Raw genomic sequence first — 26345 nt, 5'->3', positions numbered from 1 at the left:
CCTATAACATTTTTTGATTACTTTGAGGAAACATTTTTGGACCTTTCACATTGCCTCTGAATAGATTTTTGTGAAAAAAAAAAAAGTTTTTTTTTTTTTTTTGAAGAGACAGAACTTCCATCAGTTGGTTCACTCCCCGAATGGGTGCAGTGTGCAGGGCAGGCCAAGCTGAAGCCAGGAGCCTGGAACTCAATCCAGACGTCTCATGTGGTGGCAGGGCCCAACCACTTAAGCCATTGCTGCTGCTGCTGCTCAGGGTCTGTATTACAAAGAAACGGGGTCAAGAGCTAGAGGTGGTCACCCAAACCAGGAACTCCGATGTAGGCCATGGGCATCCCAACTGCTGCCTAAACCTCTAGTTCCAACACCCACCCCTAACGATATTTTTTAATGTTGAGACAGGCAGAGATACTAACAGCTGACAACACAGATGCCAGCATCTTGGATCTGGGTCAGCATTGACTATTCTCTGTACAGAACCTCTGACTTCACTAAACTGGTTTCATTTTCTTCATAACGAGGCTAAATAGTATCTACCTCTTAGAGCCAGGGGATTTAATGAGATACTGCACATACCACGTCCTGCAGATCCACGCAGTGGATGTTAACTGGTCACCCTTTAACAACTGAGTCACACACACATTTGCTTTTGAACCTGGATAGTGACTATCTGATGGTCTTCTAGGCATCAGTACCTAAACCTTTCATGACGGCCCTCTTGAAACATCTGTAATCATCTAACACAATGAAATGCACAACTTGATGACAGATTTGTGGACTCCTGATGCCTTTCCCTGTGATAATGATGTCTTCCCACTGGTTCTTTAAAGCCCACCTTTCAGACCCCTTTTTCACTTTAACACTGTTTCTAGGGGAGACAATCTTTAGCACAGAGCCTAAAGACGAGAATTCGTATGGTAGGGCACAAATCTCTACAGGCCTTCCACTCTTTCCAGTGCACACGGGCGGCATTTACGTTCCTGGGCTGCATCCCTATAGCGTTTTCTCATCCCTGCCATTTGTGTCTTCACTCTGATCATGAGGATCTGCGGCCGATTTGTCCCCTTCTTGGGCCTGGTCCCTTCATTGTCTTGGTCCCACGTTCCTTCTGATTTTTCTGGACACCTCTCCATATGATTGACCTCCTGGGTGACCTAAGGTACTTGTAGATTCACAGTAGTAGAAGCTGGAAATACAAGAGATATCTACAAAGCCAAACACTTCATTTTACAAAAGGAAATTAGTGAGTTCAGTGTCACACGCATAGGTTGTGGTGATGGCAGTACAGCAAATCGTGTGACCCTTTTATGCATTCAAAACTCTTCATAAGTACATGAGGAATTTGTGATTCTAAAGGTTTACATTTAAAAACAAAGTGTCGGGCTGGCACTGCGGCTCACTTGGCTAATCCTCTGTCTGTGGCGCCAGCACACCAGGTTCTAGTCCCAGCTGGGGCACCGGGTTCTCGTCCCGGTTGCTCCTCTTCTAGTCGAGCTCTCTGCTGTGGCCCAGGAAGGCAGTGGAGGATGGCCCAAGTGCTTGGGCCCTGCACCTGCATGGGAGACCAGGAGGAAGCACCTGGCTCCTGGCTTCGGATGGGCGCAGCGCGCCGGCAGTAGCAGCCATTTGGGGGGTGAACCAATGGAAGGAAGACCTTTTTCTCTAACTCTGCCTGTCAAAAAAAAAATTATTAATTAAAAATTTTAAAAAGTGTCTACTTAAATGTCTGCCTTTCAAATGTAGAAGTATAATAAACTGTGGAACCAGAGCTCTATTGTCTAGCCTTCATTTACCTAATGTTAACAATTCCATATTAAAATATTGGAATTTTTAATGTTTATTAATAAAAGTCTGTGTTTACTATACTTAGCTCTTAAATGGATAACTGTCAGTTTACAGAAATCTCTCTTAGGTAGATAACCTGAATTAGGGACAACTCAGAGACAGCAAGTAACTTTCATAGTAGTGCAAAATCTGGTATGAATAAATAAAGCCAACACAATGGCAATGCAAATCATAGTACATTGAAGACAGGAAATATCAGAGTCAGTAAAACGGTTTTCATAAATAATAAGAAAGTATCTGCTCATATGGTGTTGAATTGGAAATAAAAGGTAAACACTAGCCTGGCCCTAATATTATACATATTAGAATAAGCACCTAGAAGTACAAAATATTGTCTGTGGTTATCTGTCTGGTAGAGTTTAGATGATGTTTTATTGCCCTCTTTCTCTTTTGTCCTGTATTTTTCCAACTTTGTACAACAGACATATTGAAAACATTCGAAGATATAAAGAAATCCATTAAGAAAGTAGCTGCATCTTTTTGAAAAATGAATGAAGTTACCTTGCATTTTATGGTGTCAAATACTCCTTCCCCGATCATATGCATCTTCTAAGACCAGAAGATCACATGCATCTTCCTAATGCTTTCCTCATGTACCTTTTTAGTGCTCTCAACACAGAGGGAAGAGTCAGAGAGAGAAAAGGTGGGCCCAGAGCTTGCAATACAAGGACTGCTGGCTGGAGTGCCCAGGGACCTTCTGTGTATTTAGTGCAACTTCACGAAGGAGTAAGGCCAGAGAAGTGTCCCCCCTGCCTCACCCTTGTTAAACACACACGCAAACTCATACCCACCTACCTGAGATGCAAGCAGATCTCCTGGGTTAGGAGGAGGAGTCCAGGCAACTCAATGGTGTCAGTTCTTATCTACCCTAAACAGGACCTCCCCTGCCAGTGAACCAGCAGATGGAAAACCTCTCTCTCTGTCTCTCCCTCTCTGTCTGTAACTCTGCCTCTCAAATAAACAAATAAATCTTAAAAAAAAAAAAAAAAGAAAGAAAAGAAAAGAAAAGAAAACCTGAGCAAATAGTTCACCTCTAGGGTCTTAGTCTCCACAACCACAAAGGAGATAATAGTAGTTTCTGCTCTTCATTAGTGTTGTGACAATAAAGTGAATCTCCACGCCCTAAAGCTGTTCTCTCTCTCCCTCTCTCCCTCCATTCCCCTCTCTCCACCCCTCCTCCCCTCCTTCTCTTTCCTGGGACATGGTCTTTATCTTCAGCATGAAGAACTGTGAGGATAGCTTTAAACCAGATGTAAAGGCAAAGGAAGTAGCAGAAGTCATCTTGCCACTTCACAGGGCAAATCAGAGATGAGAGAGGATGAAGTCACCACCTCCTAAAATGAGTTTTTTCCTTTTTTAAACAACTCGGCTTTTTTTCTCTGGGTCTGGTGACCCATGATACAGGACACACTGCCCTTTTCTTCATTTTCCTTTTGGTTCACATGGCACTGAGCAACAAAATAATAAAAAATATATATTTTTAATAACACCAGTACACACACAAGGAGGAGAAAAGGGCTCCCATTGCTTACTGAATTGCTCACTAATCACTCTGTTTGGACTCAGCAGGGAATTCTGACAACACACCTGACTTTTCATTTATTTATTTTTTATTGGTTCTGGGAGAGGTTTGTGATTCATTCCATGTAGGTTGCAAACCTTGTACTACAGGAACAAATGGTCTCTGGGGTGATTTACTTTATTAACTTTTAGGGCAAAGGAGGGAGAAATAGAAGAATTGTTTAACTGCGATATGCTAGCAAAAAGTTTAGAGTTGTGTAGTTCAATGACACTTTGAAACGCTGTAACTGGCCCTGTTTCTTAATGATAGATTGACAGGTTATGGAGAAGGAGGCCCAGTGGCAGAGTTAAAATACAGAAGGCTGAGGACAGAATTGGGCAACATCACTGCCGGTCCTGCCACCCCTGAATTCCCTAGGACTCAGTGTCCTCTGTGAGGTCAAGGGGTAGGCCTGGAAGCTGTCATTTTTTCGGTCACATTTTGTGGCTTCATGAGAGATGATGAGATCAAACATTCAATATTAACTCAGTTAGGAAATGAAGGGAACTCTCCTGTCTATAAAGATAAAATAATCACAATGCAATAATAAGCATTTTTGTGCTACCTGCCTGGCGTTGTGTTTAATCCTCACTGATGCAAGCGGAGCCCCCATGCTAAGAGTGAAAGACACCAAGGCTCACAAAGGTTAAGCTGCTGGAGGGGACAGAGCCTGTGACTGGTGGCACTGGCCTCGAGGCCAGCTGCACGCCTCATGGTCATTGCCTCCCTCCATGGTGCCTCTCAAGGAGGTCGAGGTCAGGATGGCCTCGCCCATCCTGGGGGAATCCCAGGGAATCCCCACCAGGGATTCAAGGTAGCTCCAGCAGAAGGTGCGAACAATAAAGAATAGGGAGCTATGCCCGTGCTCGTATAGTCTTGTGAAGAAACACTCAGGACCACGTTGCCCACACTGAAAGAACAGGGAGGCTAAAGAGAAGTTTAACTGCAGCAAAGAAAGAAAAATCTTTATAGCTCACTAATGCGTCATCTTTATCATCTATGCTTTGCCCTTCAGTATCTTTACAAGTAGTGTCACACCCAGAATTTAGTAAGTAAATAAATTCCTGGGTAAGCACATTGATGCTCTCTGAGCAATTTTGGTGCTCAGAATTCTGGGTAGAGAGAGAGAGGAGACGGGCACCGGTACGAGGGACTGCTGTTCCCATCCAAGGAGTTGCTTTGCTTTGGACTCTGATTTCGTAAACGATGAAACCAATCAGTTGCTCCAAAGTAATTGAGTTCCATACCAAAACCCTGTCTTAATCAGAAAGGACATAAAGACATGGGTAGTTCTTGTCCTTCTCTCAGGAAGATCTTTACAAAATTTTTACCCTCAACTTCCATGATTCATCATCAAGGAAGGGACTGATGGGTTGATGCAAATTATTTGAATGTCCCAAGCTACAAATGACATAAAAACTCATTCATATGAAAAATCAGCAATAAAAATTTAAATATAAAGAGTTACAGTTGGTGATATACACTTTGATGTCCATCACATTTGTGTTTTACAAGACCTACTGTTTCTGGCTTGCGATGTAACTAAACATCTCAAAAACATAATAAAGCAATGAGACTATGTTTACATGAATATATTACACTTTTATGAAATACAATGCATCATTCCACTCAGAAGAAGCTGTCTGAAAATGGGTCCTGTAGAGTCTAATTTCTGCATTGTGCCAGGACTACTAGCGAATTATTTCCCCCCACAATTTGCATTTCCTTCTGTGGTGTTGAAGCAAAATGAGCCTCTTTGTTTGCACTGGCTTCAGAATTAAATTAGCTTGTATATTTGTTCTCTCCTCCTCTTCCTGAATTTGGTTTCAAAGTAAACAGTTATTTTCATTAAATTCTCCTTTATTTGGCTTTAGCTCTTTAGTTACTGTAATTATTCTGGGTGGCTGTCTTTGTTTTATTTTTGAATCTGATATCTGGGCACTGTTTTAAGTTGCATTTAATTGGTTCACTTCCATTTTCTACTGTTTACCTGGCTTTGGGGCACTATGATCTCTTTAGCTAATTCTGACTCCTGTCATGGTTTGATCTTTTTAAAAGTATTTTTATGGATTTAAATACTATGCAGGATTGGCAGAATAAGAAAAAGACAATTACCTATTTTATGTTTACTGAATGTGGACAAATTACAAGAAAGACGCAAAAATTACATTCATCTCAGAGATGTGGCAAATGTGGAGTCTGGAAACATAGCAAGAAGTACCATGTTTGGTAAAGCCCAAAATACCGGCTTTATTTTATTTATTTAAGTTAACCTAGAAATAACCTCTAATGGCAACAAAATCAGCCACATTTTTCAATTTCCAGATAAAAGAACTAAAAAGTTATTTCCACCTAATAAAAAAAGTACAATAAGATTCTAAATTCCCACAGAACCTCTTCATCTATGTTACAACACACCCAAAGCCACGGAGGGGCCATTTCTCCCGCAGACGACGCTAATAAAGCCGTGCAGGCATTTGAGATCATATGCCTGCCAGCGGCTGAGGCAGGGGGTGGGGGAGTCTTAGAACAGAGGGGAGGGAAGCAAGCCAGTTTCTATTAAATTACTAAAAGAAAATATAGGAATGTCTTAAAACAGTGTTAGAATCCTTCATTTAACAAATGTTCACTGGGCACTTCCAGGGATCCAAGTACATTGGCTTTGGATATTCCCAGGGGTTCTAGGACGCCCGCCCTTTGATAAAATCTGAGGACGCTCAAGTCCCTTACATGAAACGTTGTTCTTGCATATTAGTTATGCACACCCTCCCATGTACTTTACATCATCTCTACATTACTCACTGTATCAAATGTAATTCAAATGTCACATGAAAGGTTGTTATAAGGTATTGTTTAGGGAATAATGACAAGAAAAAGAAGTCTATGCATGTTCAGTAAGCTGCAGTTTTTAAATACATATATCTATTTCCTATCCAAGGCTGACTAAATCTGTGGATGTGTGATCCATGGATTCACAGGACCAACTGTGTTATCCTAAGAGGTGGGGCTACAGCAGAGGACCAAACAGAGATACAATCATGGTCCCCTTGAAAATTGCTTAAAAGCAGGAAAAAGTGGGACAGCGACCCAAAGACATCTAATAAGTCAGCAAGCATAAACACAGTGGAAAGTGAGGCTGTGGGACAATCCCATCATGTCTGGGAGTCTGCGAGGCGGAGAATGCCTTGAGAGGTAGTATTTGGGTAAAAGAGTGAGTAGCGCTGACATCTCTGAGGAGCACATTCCAGTAAGTAGAAGGAGCAAGTGCAAGGGCTCTGGGGCAGGAGAGTGTCTGCCTGCTATTCTAGAAACAGCAAGGAGGCCAGGCAGTGGAAACGTCAACGGTAATGGCTTAGCTTGTTGGGGTGTGGAAAGAAGGCCTGTGTATGACATGGACCAAACATCTCAGCAAATGATTGGTAAAACTGACTGCAAAAACTTTAAAGTTCTGCATAGCAAAACTCACAGTAAAAAGAAGTTAAAAAAATAAACAGCAACTAGGGCAATTGGGAGTTGGGGAGGGTTGGTCATTTATGTCACAAAAGAACTGGTTTTCTTAATTTTTTGAAAAGAAAATTCTTTATATTGGAATGACAAAATCAATCACCCAACAGAAAAATAAGTAGACAAAGAACACGAGGAGACAAAGAAGCAAAAAAATAAATGACATTGAAACCTCTTAAGGATTCCAACTTTAAGGATAATGAGGGAAATTCAAATTAGAACCACACTGAGATGCCAGTTTCTTACCCTATCAGACTGGCAAAGATCCAAATGTTTGATCTTAACATCTAAAAGTTGGAGTCTTTGAGAGCCAGACACTGTCATGTATTGCTAGTAGGAATATAAACAGTTACAGCTTTTATGGAGAGAATGTCGACAATAACCATCAAAATTTTGAAATGCCTGTATCTTTGACCCAGCAGTTTACTCCCTTCTAAGACTTTATACAGCAGAGTTATTTGCACGTGTGTTAAATTAATTATGTACAAGGTATTTGTTGCGGTGCTGTTTATAATAGCAGGAAACCCTAGGGTGTGGTGGGTAGTGAAAAATGAATTCGAAGTCAGGAGTGCTATCTGATTCTGACTCTCTTTTTAAACTTGGACACTTGGAGATTCTTGAGCAGGTAGAATGGCAACCAGGCTGTGGTTACAGTAATTTGCCATTGGTTTCAGGATGGATTGAGAGCTCAGTGGCAACGTCAATGTCATTCAAAGAATTCTAATGACGCTCTAAGGGGAGAGTCCCTATTTAGAGGGTAGAGGCTCCAGAGGTGGTAGAGGCAAGGCTGTGAAGAAAGCAGAGACCACGCCACACTAAGAGGTTTCCTCTTTAAGCCTTTAGAGCAGACCAGTGACCTAATCAAATTTGCAATTTTTAAAAGGCATCTCTGCTGGCAACATCAGAGAAGAGATGAGAGATCAGCAAAGTTAGACTTTTTTTTTAATCTGAAATGATTTTTTAAATCCAAAAGGGTCATAGAGCTTCTACAGCGGTAAGTTCAAATTCTGTCTCAAGTCTGCCCTCTCTTCCCATTGCTCAGAGCCCGCCTGGCTGCCTGGAGGTGCACTCCACAGGCCCCAGGAGCTGTGCTCTCTCCAGACTCCTCCTGAGGCTCACTCCCGCCCAGGATCTCACTTGGGCATGTTAATGAACTGATCTGGGTGAAGGCAAGGGACTGTGTACTCAGTGAGCCCCTCGCCAGCAAACCACAGGAGAAAGCAGAGCCCTAATTACTCCCATGTGAGGGCATTCATCAACCTGTGTGTAAACACTGAAGCCGCTTTTTTTCTTTTAATGAATAACTGGGGTGCCAATGAATGAACTTATCAGAGTGTTTTTAAAATTGCTTGTTGGTTTTTTTTTTTTTTTAATTCCTCATATGCTTCTCCCTGTGGAAAACACCATGGTTAAGTTAAAACATGGTGCTGCACACTGGGTGAGCACTGTATATAAATAAAAGAACAAAGCTAGGGGCCATGGGATTGTCATAAAACAGTAAAGCTGATTGTACTTATATAAGTTTTACTTTTCAAAGAGCAGATTGTTAAGGACAAATCTAGATAATTTAATGAGAACTCTGCAATAACAAGGTATCATCTTAATTCCTCAGAGGAAGGACAGGTTTTTTTTTGTTTGTTTGTTTGCTTTAATTTTCATGCACTTCACCTTGTCACTTCACAACAACTCTAAACCCCATGAAGGCAGCACCGTGGACAGCTGCTGTGCCCTCTACAGTGACCAAGAGATCTAGTGGCCTCTCTGGCACCTGACAAATAGCTTTTAGGTTGAGTTTATTTGAGTTGAATCTTCAAGGTTACTTCTACCCTAAAATTACGTAGGAAAAGCTGAGTAACATCTCATTTTATAAGAATTTTCTCTCCTTGCATCCTCTGAAACATTTTGAAAATCATTATCTTCCGGGTGAAGGTCAATGGCATTCTGCAAAGCTGTATCTGATTGTGTATTACCTTTTCTTGGGAAATAAAGTGAAGACGTTTGTTCTGATCCCATGGAGCCACACCTGATGTTTATGTCCTAAAGGAGGAAAGACGCTCAAGAATCCCAGCACCACCCCAGTGCCATCCAGGGATCACAGACAGCATCTCACTCCCAGTCAACACTTAGAGAAAAAAAGCAGAATCATTTCCATCTGGCCAACCTACTCTACTTCTCTCTCAAACTGATAATCCCAGGGAGGCTTGCTGGTGTGCACTGACTACCCTAACATGCTGGGGCCTTACAGCAAGAGTCTGACTGTTCCCCCGAGGCCCACATTTTTGTCTTTATAATTAGAATGTTTTTAATAGGGGTACAGGTACTATGTACATTTATTCAATATTAATTGACCTGAATTGGGGGAATTGTCAAGCAAAGAGGGGGAGGTTATCTGAGTATTTTGCAATTACTGTTCTTTGGCTGCTCCAGTTTTCTCTTCCTACATCATAAACTATATCCAAATTTAGCAGCTTAGAAAAGCAGCCATATTATTATACATTAGAATTATGTGGATTAGCAAGGCTCAACAGGTGATCCTTTGGCTGCACGTGGTGTTGATTGGGATCATCAGGTGGCAGGTCCACTAGCAAATGGCTGGTCTGAAAGATCAAGGTTGCATCATTGACATGCCTGGCAAGGTTGGTAGAGTGGTTGGAAATCTGGGCCCCTGGTCGACTAGATTTCCTCCAGGTGACCACTCCAGCCTAGTGATCTCAGAAGAATCTTGTAAAAAACATAAGAAGGAAGCTGTGCTAGCTCTGGAGACCCGCAGAGTGTCACTTTCACCATGTTATTAGCCACAGTCATCACTGAACCCACTGAGACTTAGAGGTCTTAAACCCCACCTGTCGGGGGAAGTGTGTCAGAGATTTTACAGTACCTTTCATCGGCAAAGGGATACACGGTGACAAAATAAGGCAGTTTCATATCTCTTAGTAATGAGCCAATCCATCAAAAGGAAGTTATTACTCAAACATTAACCAAACATACAAAAGAGCACCAGGGATACATCTTAAAATCATCCATGTGCCTTTCACTCATTTACTGCTCAGATCAATTGCTGTCAACCCTTCCACCAGAATATCAGGCAAAATATCATGCAAATTGGTCCCTTCACTTATACTTCCTGCAGGTATTGATTTATAGAAGCTAAACTTTATTGAGAGCTAACTAGGGCTGACGCCACAGCTCAATAGGCTAATCCTCCGCCTGTGGCGCCAGCACACTGTGTTCTAGTCCCTGTCGGGGCGCCAGATTCTGTCCCGGTTGCCCCTCTTCCAGGCCAGCTCTCTGCTGTGGCCAGGGAGTGCAGTGGAGGATGGCCCAAGTCCTTGGGCCCTGCACCCGCATGGGAGACCAGGAGAAGCACTTGGCTCCTGGCTTTGGATCAGCGCGATGTGCAGGCCGCAGTGTGTCGGCCACGGCGGCCGTTGGAGGGTGAACCAACGGCAAAGGAAGACTTTCTCTCTCTCACTGTCCACTCTGCCTGTCAAAAAAAAAAAAAAAAAAAAAAAAAAAAAAAAGAGCTAACTAGGTGCCAGACATTATGCTAATTACTGTTGAAAGCATTATCTCATATCACTATTCATACCACAACTATTAGGTAGATATTACCATCATTTCCATTTGATAGATGAAGAAAATTAGATTTATTTTGTGAATTAAAGTGACTCACACATTATCTCCAAGCCATTTGATGGAGGGATGTAGAATGAAATCTTGCAGGTGCCTGGCTCGATGGCCCTCAGTCTGAACCAGACAATTCACACTTACATGAGAAAAATTCCTTTGCCCAGAGGTGCAGCATTACCTGCACCCTGGCTTCTGACCTTTGGATGGGCACCTCCAGTGCAGATCTTACAGAATCTCCATCACCTTGTGTGAATACAGTCAGTGACTCTCTGTGCATCAGTACCCCATGCTCAGGTATTAATCTATTTTAATTCATCTACATTTTATTTCCCATTCAGAAACAAAATGACATGAGGGAACATCAAAAACTCATGGAAAATGGAATTAAAAGATAATCTCATTGTGGTGTAAACTTTTAAATCGATGCATAGTTTTTATATACTATGCATTTTCCCCAAGCTTTCTGAAGATCCCTCTTATGCATGAATTACAAAAATTTTGTGCCAAAATAATCTTTTAATTCCATTGTTCCACAAACTTTCTTTTTTAATTTTACTTGAAAGACTGAGAGACAGAGATTTCTCATCTGCCAGGATGGGACAGGACAAAGCCAGGAACTGGGAACTCATCTGGGTCTCCCAATGGATGGCAGGGATCCCAATACTTGAGCCATCACCTGCTGCCCCCAAGGTGTGCACTAATAGGAAGCTGGAATCAAAAGCAGAGCTGGTATTCCAATCCAGGTACTTCAATAAGACATGCAGGCATCCTATGCCAAGCACCCAACCTCCCATCAGCTTCTTAAAGTAACTATACGAATAACTCCTTGAGCAAGGCAATAGTCTTGTTTAAAGAGAAACGGAACTTGGGCAACAGAGGAGATGTTTGCAGAAAGGATGAGCTGTTCATTAGCTGTCATGCTATAACTGTCCTACAAGAGGTAACAGCTCTGAGAGCAGAGTTAAAAATAAGGTTCCAAAGATTTCAAAATATAAATGGCACAGAGATAATTAAGATAGCACAGGATGGCAGTCTCTGGAGTTAAGTTACAGCCATCTTGTGATTTAATTAGTTGCAGAGGCACTTACCCGCCCCCGCCTGGATGTCACAGAATTACTTCGTGTTTTCTTCACTGTGGGATGGAGAGAGACTGAGGTGTTCACAGGCATGACTTCCCTCAGCCCCAACGTAGATGGAGGGTTGTTGTCAGGCCCAGGGAGCTCAACCGATGAGAGCCCTGCCAGGGAGGGAGGAAGCAAACCAGGCAGGCAGCGATGCGCTTGGCTGCTGAAGGGCCCACAAGCTCCAGGTGTGGAGCTTCCGTTTGCTCTGAATTCCAGGGCTGGAAACTGATCTTCTCACCTCATCTCGGGGTTGATCTAGATTCCAAATGGTGGCTGCTCAAGTGTGGCCCTATCCAGTAGAAATGCAAAGTACTGCAGTTTTCCCTTTCACATCATGAATATTTAGAACACAAAGGGAACTAGGAGGGGGGAGGGTTATATTGTACAGATGGAAAACTTAGCGTCTACATGTAAACTTCTATATGAGAGTTACATGATAGGTTTTTCTTGTACTTTATCAGCTATCTTATTTTCACAAATAACTTAGAAGTAGGAAAAACAGAAGTGAATAAAACTACTGTGTGTGTTCCTCTGTCAGCCTTCTTCCAATTTGTACCAAAAACCTGTGTATCACTATAACCAGTATATACAGGTCATTTTATCCAGATATTTCTCAGACAATATTACCAGAGCTTTTCCAGGAATCTGAGTAATTAATGTATTTTCTGATAAAAAAAATTTAAGTTTTTTGTATGCATTCATAGCATTTTATGGTTTGCAATAGGTGTTTCAATTATTAACTTCTGAAGTTAATCAGAACAGTAGTCATTAGTCTTTTTATTCTGATCATAATGGTAAAAAAAACAGGAGATCTACCCTCAACAAATCCTTAAGTACACAATGTTGTTAATTATGTGCATATTACTTCTCTTGCTGATTCTGAAGTTTTGAACAAATTCATATCCGCTTTTGCATCTTCAAAGGAGGACCAAATTTAATAAGGTGTTTTTATTTAAATTATAAATTTTGCTAATACTAGCCTAAATGAAATAATAAACAGATTAAAGTAGTATATTCTGACCAGTGGTATAAATTAAAAGAAAAATAGATATGTAGTTACATCAAAGATTTATCACCTTGAGTTAGTTTGTGTAGTAAAGATAATGAACTGATATAAATAATGGCAATGTAGGGTCAAGTAGATTGAATAGGTGTGGACATGTGGTTCCATGTTTAACAGTGCAGGCCATTCAATGGGATCACATTTTTGCAAAGCCACGGAGGCAACTGCTTGGGACAAGGTCACCTTGAGAATACGGTTATGGTTAGGACAATCAGTTTGCAGGCCCAGGAATCTACAAACATAGTGCTATGGTTGAAGAGGAGCATGGAATAGAAAGAAAGAAATTGCCAAAGAGAAATTTTCCAAGTTTATGATGAAAAATCCAATAGCTTCTTGCCTTACCTATATAAAGGAAGTTCTGTTAGAGAAAAGGGTATCTTAATTCAAATAAGAAGTGAGAGAACCTTCTCAGACATGATTTAGACCCCTGTAATTTCAATCTGTGATTCTACGTTAGGTCCTTATGTCCAATCCAAAAATTGTCCTTTTTTGCACAGGCCACAGCAGGAATCCACATTATTATTGTATCAACTCCATCTACTCATGCTGGATACATGAATTGGGACAGACCAGTATCACACAATGATTCATGCATTTATCTGTATAGGACACATAAATAAATATCCCATAGTTATCAGGTTTTTTTTTTTTTTCATTGTATTTGCTGGATAATTTTATGGTGGCAACTCTTTTCCCTACACAGGGATTTCGTGATGCTTTTAGCAGGATACATTTGTCTAGAGAAACTTATTTATCCTAATTAACCTTCATCCTTAAGCGAACTGGAAAATCTTATGATAAAGGTTATTTTTTATTATTTATTTAATTGAAAGGCAGAGTTAAAGAGAGACAGGGAGAGAGAGAGAGAAAAAGAATATCATCCACCCACTGGTTCACTCCACAAATGGCTGCAACACCTACGGTTGGGCCAGGCTGAAGTCAAGAGCCAGGAGCTTCATCTGGGTCTCCCACATAGGGGCAGGGGCCCAAGCAATTGGGCCATCTTCTACTTCTTTTCCAGGCACATTTGCAGGGAGCTGGATGGGAAGTGGAACAGCTAGACTCAAACCAGCACCCATATGGGATCCTGCCATCTCAGATCGTGGCTTAACCCATTAGACCACAATGCTGGCCCCAATAAAGATTGTTTTTTTTTATACACACACAAAATATATGTAATGAAAAAAGGAAACATGTCAGCTCTTAGGAAATATTTAGCCCCTCTCAAAAACCTTAAAGGAAAAGTTGTCCTTACTATTGAAAAGACAGTAACCAGTGTGCATGCACTCTTCACACTGCCAGATATTTAGGCCATTAAGGTCCCCTGAAATGGCTACTTTCACTAGAAGATCCTGCCACTACATACACAGATACCTTGCATTATCTAAGGGAAAAATAAGAAATTTTGTTGTTAGGGCATCTTTGTGAGCCCTTGTTCATACGTACACTTTACACAGCACTTGGACCATGAGAATAAAATGGGACACTGAAGCAGGGATGGAGTGGACAGACAGGCTTCCCCGGTGCTCCTAGTTACCCGCCCTGGAAGCACTGGTTGACCCAGAGTCATTCCGCAGGAAATCAGCAAGGTCCTAGTTATGGCATTGGGCTGAAAAAGTTGACAGTTGTAAAAGCTGATGCTGTTTTTGAAACCTGGTGCTCTTTAAGCACATGAGTCCTTGCCTCCTAGATAACTCTGTATTTTTCATATAAAAAATCATCTATCTTAAAAAGCTCCTCACCAGTGAGAAGTTATAGTGCCCTATAACCCTGAAATTTTTTTGATGTAAGGCTTTGGTTGAACATGGTTGGTTATATAATAAAAATAAAATTCGGTTTCCTCACACTAATACTGTAAAAGAGCTAACTATAAACAGCATCTTACATTAATAATATATTGCATTTACAAAGTAAATTATGTGATATATGTCCAGTATATTTCCACTGCATGCTTAAAATATTCATGCACAGAGAAAAGGGCATATACCAAACAGTTTATAATGTTATCATGGCAGGCGGGATTATGGGTACATTTTTCTTTCTTGTATTTTTGTAAGCATTTGATAATCAGCATGTGTTCCTTTTTTTTAAAAAAAGGAGATGTTTTAAGGTTGCCTACCAAGGGCTTTAGTAACTGAAAAGTTTAAGAGCTCTTAAGTCTGCAAATTAAAAGTCCAGATGATGCTGTCTACAATGACAGCTTCTGGCTTCAAGTGGCTATTTAATTATTTAATTAAAAACAAGTAAATTGATTCAGATCTTCAATCATGCTAGATATATTTCAGGTTTCAACTACCACATTTTCATCATCACATAAAGTGCAGAATGGGTTATCAAATTCCTGGCCATTAGTCCCTCTGAGATGCCCCACTAACCTTCAGCCTAACGAGTTCAGAGTGAGTGACAGGTCAAAGCCTACCTCCCAATTCGTAGCTCTTACCTCCACACCACAATTATTATCTTCTCCAGAAGACGACAACTTCCCAAACAAGACTCAATTCGGTTCACCTCAACGTGCTACCAGAGACATTTCTTGAGAGCTTACAGTGTGATGAGTGTGGTAATAGGCTATGAATACAGAAAACCAAGTAAGAGAAGTATCCCTGGCCATGGGGGATGTCCAAGTACAAACCCAGAAGGTCATGCCAGGTGCAGCGACAGCACAAAGTAGAGACAGCTCTCTCTTATTGGGAAATCCAGAATCACTTCTGATAGGTACATATGCTTGAATTGATATTTATACATCCAAATTCACGAATCAGCCCTTCTCCTTTAATAGTTTGTTTTCTCCAGACCCCAGAAGAAGAGAGGTCTGACCCCATTTTTCAAACACGATTGATTCTTGACTGAATGTTGTTTTGACTTCACGTGGACTGGTTAGACGTGTTCAACTCAGCACTGCGATTAATTTTCTTGTTTTTCAGGCCTGGTTATACACATGCAAAATAATTTTAAATCTTCAAATGAAATAAAATACAATTTTAAGATTTCATCATTCAGTTCATTTTGGACTATATAAAAGCAAATACGATTTTTGAAGGAACAGTTTTTTTCTACCCAGATGTTTCGAAAATGTATAAACACAGCTTCAAACCCTGGAGGGCCCCCTTTTCAAATAAATTATGTTCCTGCATGTTCACAGATGCAATGCTTTTGGTGGCAGAGCGACTGGAAGGGCCATTCAACATCGAGTCGGTCATGGACCCCATAGATGTCAAGATTTCTGAAGCTATTATGAACATGCAAGAAAACAGCATTCAGGTGTCTGCAAAGGTATTTGCATTAATCATGTATTTACTCTTACATAATACAGGCACAGTAACCTAAAATGATGTAGGCAGATATGCTGGCTGAGATTATAAATTCTAACAGGCTACCAGTGAGCTTTTCCTGTGAGCCACAAATTTGCTACTTCATTAAAAAGGTCGAACAAAATGGCATTGAGAAGGGAAACAACTTTTTAGTTCACAACTACTCAATCATGAAGAAATTATTGGCTGCCAAAAAGTTTCAGTGAGCTCAAGTATGTTGACTAATCCCTCACATTTGTGGGCAGTTGGGGGGGGGGGTCTTTTTAAATGTTTGAAATTTTTGCACACCCTCACTCGGTTCTTTCTCTAGTAACTTCTAATTATATCTTCAGCTATGCAGTCCAGGCACGTGTTCTGTGGGTTCAATGGTAAATAATTAAACATCCCATCTGACTCCCTTTTAAGACTATGGTGTAACCTTCATTAATGAATCTTCAGGGGAAAATGTTCCTTTGTATGAGGTCAAGCACACCTTACAAGGAAAAAAGTAGCACATTTTCATAAATCATTGGAGACAGAGCTCTTGGGTTTGCAGCTGCAGAACACAAATACCAGGTGCACAGTTTTTATTTGTTCCTGCCCACGTGAAGATAAACAGGACCCACTTTAAGCAAAACTGAGAAGTTTTCAGTGGGTCTCCAGCTTGTCTTGCATCACACACATTTTCTCCATGTTGCTGACTGTACAATGTCTCTCTGTTCTTCCTGCCATGGACCACAAACCAAATCTATGTCAGTTCTTTAAAGCTAGTGACTGAGTGATTGCATTTTAATTGAAAGTCATCGTCACTAAAATATATCAGGCAAAGAGTTGCATGATTAGCTTTGTTCAATGTTTTAAATCCTTTGTGAAATTTCAAATAAAATCAAGAAGGAGGAGAAGAAATTGCAGAGCAGAAAGAGAGCCATGGAATCCCCCTAGATCTCTTTGGCTGAGCATGAATCAAACTAGACTTTGGCTTTTCAGGGTAAACTGGCAGGAAGTGGGGTAAGAAAAATCTGCACTGTGTTTCATTCTCTCTGGGAGATGGATGAGCTGCGAGTTTCCTAGGTCTACTTCTGGGTTTTAATGAGCTCGGGGTAGCCTCTGTAAAGGAAGATGCTCCCAATTACCATCACCTGTTGGGGAAATAGCCCATTTGGGGTTTGCATGAAAGGCCATTTTCTTTCTTTCCTGTGAAATATAGCAATCATCTCTTCCTCTCAAGTCTACTGCCTAGAAACCAGTCCATGTTGTTTTGAGAGTCCAAATATCCCAGCAGTGCTTGAGTAACTAGGCACTGAGGTCGCTGAAGTTCAAAAGCGCCCAGGAGAATAAGACATGAAAAACATGTGGACCACAGTATTAGTGGTTGGAGCACATCACACTTCCCAGGAGGCGGCATCTGCTTCCGTTGCTGTGCGCTCATGCACACTCTCCTCTACCTTTTTCCATCCATTCTTTCAGCAGTAAGTATGGAGAATCCACGTGGCAGACACGGTTCTAGATATGGGCAATGGAGGAGTGAACACCATGTTCCACCCTCATCAAATGCACTTTCTAATAGCAGAGTCAGATATTAAACAGCTAAACAGTTACGTAAATTAACGGACTGAATGCCATGTCAGACAATACTTGGTACAAAGGAAAAAGCTCCTTTTGACAGGAAACTTCTTTTATGATGTGAATTTAAGAAAATTTAATTCTTACAAATTTAACAGGTTCCTAATTGTTGTCCTGGCATCCACTTTTTTTTGTTTGTTTGTTTGTTTTTTGACAGGCAGAGTGGACAGTGAGAGTCAGAGACAGAGACAGAGAGAAAGGTCTTCCTTTTGCAGTCGGTTCACCCTCCAATGGCCGCCGCAGCTGGAGCCCTGTGGCCTGCGCAGCACGCTGATCCGATGGCAGGAGCCAGGTGCTTCCCCTGGTCTCCCATGGGGTGCAGGGCCCAAGCACTTGGGCCATCCTCCACTGCACTCCCTGGCCACAGCAGAGAGCTGGCCTGGAAGAGGGGCAACCGGGACAGAATCCGGCGCCCCGACCGGGACTAGAACCCAGTGTGCCAGCGCCGCAAGGCAGAGGATTAGCCTAGTGAGCCGCGGTGCCGGCCCTGGCATCCACTTTTGAAACCCCTTCTCTTTCCTTCACCCAACAACCAAAGTTTTCCAAAACATAAACAAGAGGATATTCCCCTGCTTCTCCTTTCCATGACTCTTTTTGCACTTACAATGGAATTCAAACTTTGGCAAGGTCTTGCATTAACTGACCTCTGCCTACCTGTACCTTCCTTCTTGCCCTCTGTCCTTTCGCTCACTGTGTAGCTATGTGAGTTATCTCCATTCCTTGCGTATACATGTCGCTTCTTTTGCTTGTAATGCCTCTCACTCCTCTCCCTTTGAGTGGGTCTCTCTTGTGATTCACTATCTCAAAGGTCTACCATAGTATCTATTACAGATTGGAGATACAGTTTGGTTCTTGCTCTCTAACAGTCTTCTCCTGCCTTCACTGATGTAAAACCCCATGTGGGACCAGGATCACTGCTGTATATTTAAAACCTAGTGCATCACGTGTCACATAGAAAGTGTAGGCAAATAATTTGCTGAATTACTGAAAGTACTAGTGAGTGAGCTCCAAACAACTTTTAAGAAATCAATTTTATTTCAAAAAAGTAGGTTACCTACTAGAAAAAAAAAATACTTATTGTGAGTTGAGTATTCAGTGTAGCAGCTAAAGCACCACTTGGGAAACCCACATCCTGTACTGGCACGCCTTAATGTGAATCTTTGTTCTGCCCTTGATTCCAACTTCTTGTTAATGCACACGCTGGGAGGCAGCAGATGATGCTCAAGTGGCTGAGTCACTACCACTCACATGGGAGACACACAATGAATCCTTGGCTCTTGTCTTTGGCCTGGGCCAGCCCCAGATATCGTAGGTTTCTAAAGTAAACTAGTAGATGAGATTCTCTCTCTCCCTCTCTATGCATTTATATAATAAAAATTTAAAATTTATTTTTAAATTGATATATATATATAAATATGGCATTCAACATGTTTTGAAATATGTTTACATTACAGAATGACTAAATCAAGCTAACAAATGTGTTTACACCTCACATCCTTAGCATTTTTCTGTAGTGAGAACACTTAAATCTCAGCAATTTTCAAACATAGGAAACGTTGTTATTAACCATAGTTCAAATCAAGTATTTTCCTAAAAATTGTCCAAGAGGTCAGATGAATCCATTTTATTACCAAGATTTGGATAAGACATTTTTATGAAATTTGTCCAACTATATTATAATAGTATTGCTATTAATAAAGATTGTGCTTTAAAATGACACACTGATTTGCAAGAAATGTCAAACCAAGAGCAGAGATAGTACAAATAATAGAGACAGCAGTAGGTAGTAGAGATAACCTCTAACACACTCATATGAGGGGATTCGGTATGTGGGCCAGAAAATAATCTTAAATATCCAGTGAGCTAGAAACAATCTTGTCGACTTGACAAACAGAAGAGGTGTAGAGAGAGTCTGGGAGGAGGAGGGCAGCCAGGTTCTTCTGGAGAGAGGGATGGGGGGCAGGATCTGGAAGAACCACAGTCAGCTTTCAATGCTGTGGAAAGGCAGGGGTGGTTGAAATTCGGATAAATTGAACAGGAAACATCAACAGAATTTTCTGGTGCTGTAGATATGTCCTGAAAACAAGCTTTAATTCATGAAAGTAATGGAAGTTAATTTTAAATTTAGAAATACATGGTTTCGCTTTCCCTGTAGGCCACATCCATGAAATCACGCATGAACTAGAGTCTAAAATCAACATTTTAGCTAACAACTGGGTGGCTGGATACACCCTTTTCCAAAGGAGCCCTCAGTCACTGTTGATGAACAGTCTCAGTTAAAGATGTAGGCTGGAGGATTTATAGAACCAGAAATGGTGCTGGCTTCTAATAGGAGAGCTTCTGTGGCCAGAAGCTAGTTCATAATGTGCAGGGAAATGGGGGGTAGGGTGGGGAGAGACATCCTGAGAGTTGTAAAGCTCACAAATTAAAGTGACTTTTTACTCTAGGATGTGATTGACAAATTTTTTATTTTACTAAGCCAGTTAGAAGACAGCAGTTAAAGTTAAAACACTTTTATTAAAGTAGATAGAATTTATTTTCGGAGGAAAAAGGAAGACCTTTCTCTCTGTCTCTCTCTCTCTCTCTCTCACTGTCCAACTCTGCCTGTCAAAAAAAAATTTATTTTCAGAGTCTCTTTCTTGAAAGCAACAATATTTATAACTGTCAACTCATATATATTTAATGCTTACTGCAAGGGACTGAACTAAGTGCTTTCCATGGTTTATATTATGTGATATTTATAACAGGGTTCATGATGAGGTAAGACTTGCCTCTTATTATGCAGGTGAGAAAAACAAGACTTAGGAAGGTCTCATGGTGTAAAGGTTAGAAGGGTGTCTGAATCCCAAACCCATCCTAACTGCTAAACCCACTGTGATCTTAGTGCCTGCAGACATTATGGGCAGAGTCCAGTGAACGTTTGCTACATCCATGAAGCATTAAGACAAAGTTCAGTAGCCTTCGGTGGAACCTGCCTGAGAAGATACAAGGATAGAGCCAGGAAGACTCACGCCATTTCTTTCTTCCCGATTCCCTTTACGGCTGAGCCTACTACTACTTCCTACCATGAAAAATTCTAATTAAATATTTCTCTAATCCAGCCCAATCGTCCATTTCTCCCAATCTTCCTAAACTTTTAATAGTAAAGATGATAAAATTCTTTCTCCTCTCTTCTGTATCTAAAAGCAGAAGATGAACATACCATAGTTTCAGATATGAAATCCCTTTCCCCAAACGCTGTCATCCTATCTAGGGACAGAACAGCTAATCTTTTTGTACCTAATAATAGAGATCAGGAATTAGTAGGATTTACAGACTAATGAAAAGATCTCTCACCCTGTATCTTCACACTCGTCTCAGATCTGTTTTTACAAGTATTGTCACATCCTTTTTCTTCCTCTATTCAGCCAACAGGGAAGCAGTTAGGGGTTAGATATACCGAAATTCCTTCCAAAAAATACATTGGCTATATCAAGTTGCATAGGAAGTTATAATATTCTGGTAACACTGTAACACACATTTCAACCTCTAGATTTTATATACTGTACAATACTATATACATATATACTTTGCCAAAGACTGGGGCTACAGCATATTAAAATTTTTCTTGGTTCCCTTTCAAGCAAGGAATCATTGGATAATTATGACAACCATCATGATTCCCACTGGCCCAACACCTACTGTGTTCCTGTGTTCATGCAACAAACACTCTACCAGGAATCCGGCATGAGGGATAAAGTAGAGGGAACAAGCAGTGTCTCTGCTCTTCCGTCAGCCCTACTGCAATCTTGAAAAGCACTGTTTCCTTTCTTTATAGGAAAAGAATGTTAATCACAGGGAGATTACATAAGCAGCCTGAGGTCGCACAACAAAGTCACAGAGCTGGGATTGCAACCCAGACCTGTCTGATGCCAAAGACAAGGAATTTCCCAGCATACCATACTGTTTCCTTAATAAGTACTTTCCAGACAGGACCAGTATGCTTCAACACTGGGGGGACCAGCCATATACGGGGAGGTTTGTTGCCCACAACACACTACAAGTGACTCACTGATAAGAAACCTGAGTCCTTAGTTCTTCAAACCTCAACCAAGCTTATTACATTCACCATCATCCCAGTCTTCATCAAAGATGAGAAACAGCCTCACTCATCATTCGACCAAAATCAAGTAGTTCATAACTCTGCAAGTTTGTGGAAATTCCTAAAGGAAGAGGAAAAACATAATTCAGTTTCTGCCTTTGAATTTCAGATATGTAGATAATCTCCCTCCTATCCTATCAGCAAAGATGAAACTGAGCTCATGAGATATTTAACTATATTAGGAATAATTTTAAACCTAATCTGGAAAAAGATTGGTTTGTCATATATAATCTATATTAAGAAGGAAGACTTATTAAATTCCAATTGAAACCATCCAGTCAATTAATACTTATTACAGAAGAGGGTTGAACCCATTACAGAAGAGCAGGACAGCTTTCAGGTACTTAATTTTCTCCAGATAATTCTTTTTGAATGAAGAGTATTAAAAAAAACTACGAGAACAGAAAAGAGGATGTGATGTCTGTAGTTATCAGGTCTTTGTTTCCTCGTCTGTGAAATGAGAGGTTGTCTAAATGTCCCCTTTGCAGCTCCAATAGTTTACAGTTTCACAGACATTATCACTTTGCTCATTAGACAGATTTCTGTATAAAGCATTGAGATATTTTTCTTTTTCCTTTGAAAACATTCAGGGATAAATTATATCTTGGGAGTCCAGATGGAGAAAGTATCATCTTTCAGCTAGAAGTCAGTTCAAATAAATAGAAATACAAATAAATGTATTTTCTTTCCAGTAGGATTTATCTTTCCTTTCCCTGGGCTTCTCTATTTTATGTGCCCTTCTTAAGGCAGCAAGCACATTATTCCCTGTGTTATGATTACTTTTGTATTTACTTTCTCCTACCCAGGATTCTAAGTTATTTGAGGATAAAAGTTACATCTTATTCATTCCTCCATTCTGCAGAGAGCCTTCCTAATGCACATGGGAGAAGAGTACATTTTGCGGAGTTAAATTTGGACCATGAAAATATAATGCCAGCGAGACTTCAATGATAAGAAATAGAAAACATCTTAAAAACGTACTTGAGGTTAGACTAGCATTCTTTTCGAATAGCACAGCAGTTACCAGGTCAGTTGCAAAATCAGGCATACCTAGGACATGATTGTCTAAGTTGTGTGATTTGGGGCAAAGTATTTATCTATCTAAACTTAGTTAACTCATATCAAAAATGAGGACTCTAATACTACCTATCCATAGCGTTGTTTGAGAGGAAAATAATATAACCCAAGTAAAATGCTCAGGAGAGATTATGTCAAATCAAAACCACTCATAAAGGAAAATCGTCTAAACTGTTATTGAAAATACCTCCACAACAATTATTCTAAAGAGAATTGATTGTGTATCTTCTCTCAACTATGATAGTCTGTGCACTTATTTTTAGCATCCAAGATCAGAAAGATAAGTTTCCTATCCATACCGCGGTATTTGAAATCCTCAGGAATGGTGTTCTTGTTGATGGTGAAGCATCACACAGGAAAGGAGACTTAGCTCTGAACAAATGTCTAGCAGGGAGCAGGCTCAAGTACGAGCAGAGTTGCTGAGGAATAGATCAGGCCTATGCATCACCACAGCAGAATCTGAGAGGCATTTCAGCGGCCTTTGCCCAATGTCGCACCATTCTTAAACAGAAAGAAAAATCGGCCCTCTCTATGACAGGTAGTTTGGCACCGTATGTCTGATCTCAAAAAAAAAAAAAATGCTCATACTATTCATAGAGTTGTAAGTTCTATTTCCACTTCAGTTTTTCAGGAAAAGAGCACGTTCTCAATGATGTCTAGTTTCACAATCTTTTCTCCAGTTCACTCCAAGCTTCTATGCTGCCCACCCGTTCTCAATTACAACATTCCACCAAGAAACGGTGACCTCGAAACAAGTTTTTTCTTTGATTCCTTCATTATTGTACTGAAAATCAGGGTCTGTCCTATTCCTGTTTGTATCATTACTGGATAACAGAGTCAGATTTTTAAGATGCTACATTCAGATCTGGGTTGGAGAAAGATGCACTTTTAATATAGTAAAATGAAAATTTGGGGAAAAACGCTTATGTTCCACTTATGCAAAATAAATACAAAACAAAGTAGTTTTAACTTTCCTTTAAAGGGGTGTTTCTATAAAAGGGGTAAAAAATTTTCTCCTTCTGATGATAAAGGAACATTCCTGATTATCTCTAACCTTTGCAGATTTATCTTAAGATTTTCTTTTACTTTCATTTCAGGATAAAAGATGAGATTACATTTAACGTAGTCTACTCAAGAATAGAGGACTGAAACTCAATTCAGATTTTAACACTCAATGTGTATGTGTGTGTGTGTAAGATCTTTATCTTTTTGAGAGGCAGAGTTACAGACAAGAGGGAGAGACAGATCTATCTACTGGTTCACTCAACCCAAAAAATGGCCTCAACAGCCAGAGCTGGGCCAATCTGAAACCAGCAGCTACTTCTGAGTCTCCCACTTGGGTGCAGGGTTCTAAGCACTTGGGCCATCTTCTACTGCTTTCCCAGGCTATCAGCAGGGAGCTCCATCAGAAGTGAAGCAGCCAGGACTCAAACTGGTGCCGACACTGCAGGCAGAGACTTAACCCTACCATGCCACAGTGCCAGCCACTATTCAGTGTGTTCTCAGGCTCAACAGAATTCAAGGATCGTTTCCTTCCCATTATTCTCTGCCTGAAGTACTGAATTCTCTCTGCAGGACCATGCTTCTCACAGTGCAGTGAGTGTGCCTTTGTATTAGAGCAATTTGCACAGCTTCTACCCAGTCTCAGAAATACGACCCCCGGCCCTAGCTGTTACATCATCTGCTTTAACTCTTAGGTTTTTTGCTTTGATTCATGACCTCACCTGTATTTAAATCTATAAAGAAGCCACTTGGGTGGGGGAAACATGCTAGTTTCTGCCCATTTCCATGGTGTAAATGCTCCCAGCGTGGCTGTTTCCAAGCTACCAGCATGGAATCGCTGACCACAAGTATACTTCCATGATATATTTTCAACTGACAGAGTTAACTGCCACAAAGAACAGTGAACAGTGAGACATTTAGGGATTAATGAGTTTTTGGTATGTATTACCTTTGTTTTTATTGTAATTTTTATAAGTGTAAGTTCATACAACTTCCTTTTCAGGCACCACTGTGTTTAACTGGCATGCAAACATCCTGAGACTCTAACGCGAGGCCTCATGAGCCAGTAAGAGGCAATTTGAGCACACAACTGCTATGCTGGAAAGCTGTCTCTGACTGCACGCTGAGTCAGTTGCTCCTCTGGGTATTCACATCATACTCATCACATTCTGTCGTAACTCCCTGATCTCCTAGCAAAGAGCAGGCATATATCTAATTGGCATTCCTAGCACCCATGTTTAGCCAGAGTGATACTGAGCAAAGTATCTATTGAGTCATAGATCAAGCGGATGGTACAGAGCCAAGCTGCTGGAATTTACATGTTTACTAATGTTCTGCAAAGTGAACGTAAGGGACTGCTTTAAGCCTTGAAAACAAAGACCGCAAGAAATAATCATTTTGTCAAGTTGAGAGGGTTAAGGTTTCTTTTCTCTCCACTCTGCTTTGCTCAGCTCCTTGTGAATCCTCCCCGCTCACTATTAGGAAGGAAATATCAAGGTGTTCTGTTGAAAGAATACAAAACCTTCAGGAAAAAAAAATTCTCAAGTAAATGAAAAGAATTTACTTTTATTGAGGAAAGACTTTAAGAAGTATGCAATGCATCTGACAGAAATCCTGGAACCAAGCTGTGCCAGCATCAGGAGGAAATTTTTAAAACCTTAAAACTGACATGGTAGCTGGCTTTTGAAAACTGAAGTCAATGAAAAGTGGCCAAAATTAAACTGATGATTTGATTTGATTCAGTAGAATCCAAAATTCTCTTCAGAGAATCCTGAGACTATCCAGCGACTCAGAGTTTGCCAGAGAACTTGGCCAGGGGATGGTTGCAGTCAATCTTTAAATTAAAAAAAAAAAAAGCAAGAATCAGAGAGCAAAGCAAGAGAAGGGAGAAGGAAAGGAAGAGGTAAGAAGAATGGTGAGATTGTTCTGAGAGGCCAGGATGAAAGATTGTTTTCTTAGAAGGCAACCCCTAAAGCAAATTGCCAAATTAAAAACCCTGATATTTAAAATATTTGTGTAATGTCTACAATGATTTTATATCTGAGGAGGAAGTTATCAAAACATCCAAGTTTATATGTAGAAAATCACTTCTTAAGATATTAGTAGAAAGCCATTAGCATCCAGAAAGAAAAGTGTATAAAATAAGGCCCCCGGACACAGTTCAATCTTACGTAATGGAAATAGGGTTCTCTTTGTACTGCCAGGCATCACAAAATGTTTTTAAAATGTTTAGCTCACATGTATGTACTAGTGACACATGAATGTTCCCTATACACACATTTCGGTCACCACTTCCATCACGAGAAAAGGAGGGTGCTTGGTGCTGAAGGTGGAGGGTTATCACCAAGCATAGGACACAACTGCTGTGACCTGCGACCCACATCCAGGTGCTGCTGCCTGGGAAAATCAGGAAGGGCAGCTTTCTAAGAACCCGCTTCATCGGTATTTCGCTGCAGATGGACACAGCCTGAAGCTGAGCCCAGTT

At 40.7% G+C, this 26345-nt stretch overlaps 1 protein-coding gene across 4 annotated transcripts in view; it reads left to right on the top strand.

Moving 5' to 3' along the window:
- The window catches only part of GPC6 (glypican 6), a 1205004-nt gene that overhangs the window by 1064960 nt on the left and 113699 nt on the right, over positions 1 to 26345 (top strand). For all 4 annotated transcript variants that reach the window (XM_089303510.1, XM_089303511.1, XM_051850542.3 and 1 more), the window contains one exon: positions 15870 to 16000. In XM_089303510.1, the coding sequence (XP_089159636.1) occupies positions 15870 to 16000 (131 nt within the window). The remainder of the gene's footprint in view (positions 1 to 15869; positions 16001 to 26345) is intronic.

This window comes from Oryctolagus cuniculus, chromosome 9, assembly GCF_051225735.1.
Source record: "Oryctolagus cuniculus isolate XC-2025 breed Fujian yellow rabbit chromosome 9, ASM5122573v1, whole genome shotgun sequence".
In the NCBI taxonomy this organism is placed as follows: Eukaryota; Metazoa; Chordata; class Mammalia; order Lagomorpha; family Leporidae; genus Oryctolagus; species Oryctolagus cuniculus.
Note: the sequence above shows the minus strand (reverse complement) of the source record. Positions and strands in the feature narration are given on the sequence as shown.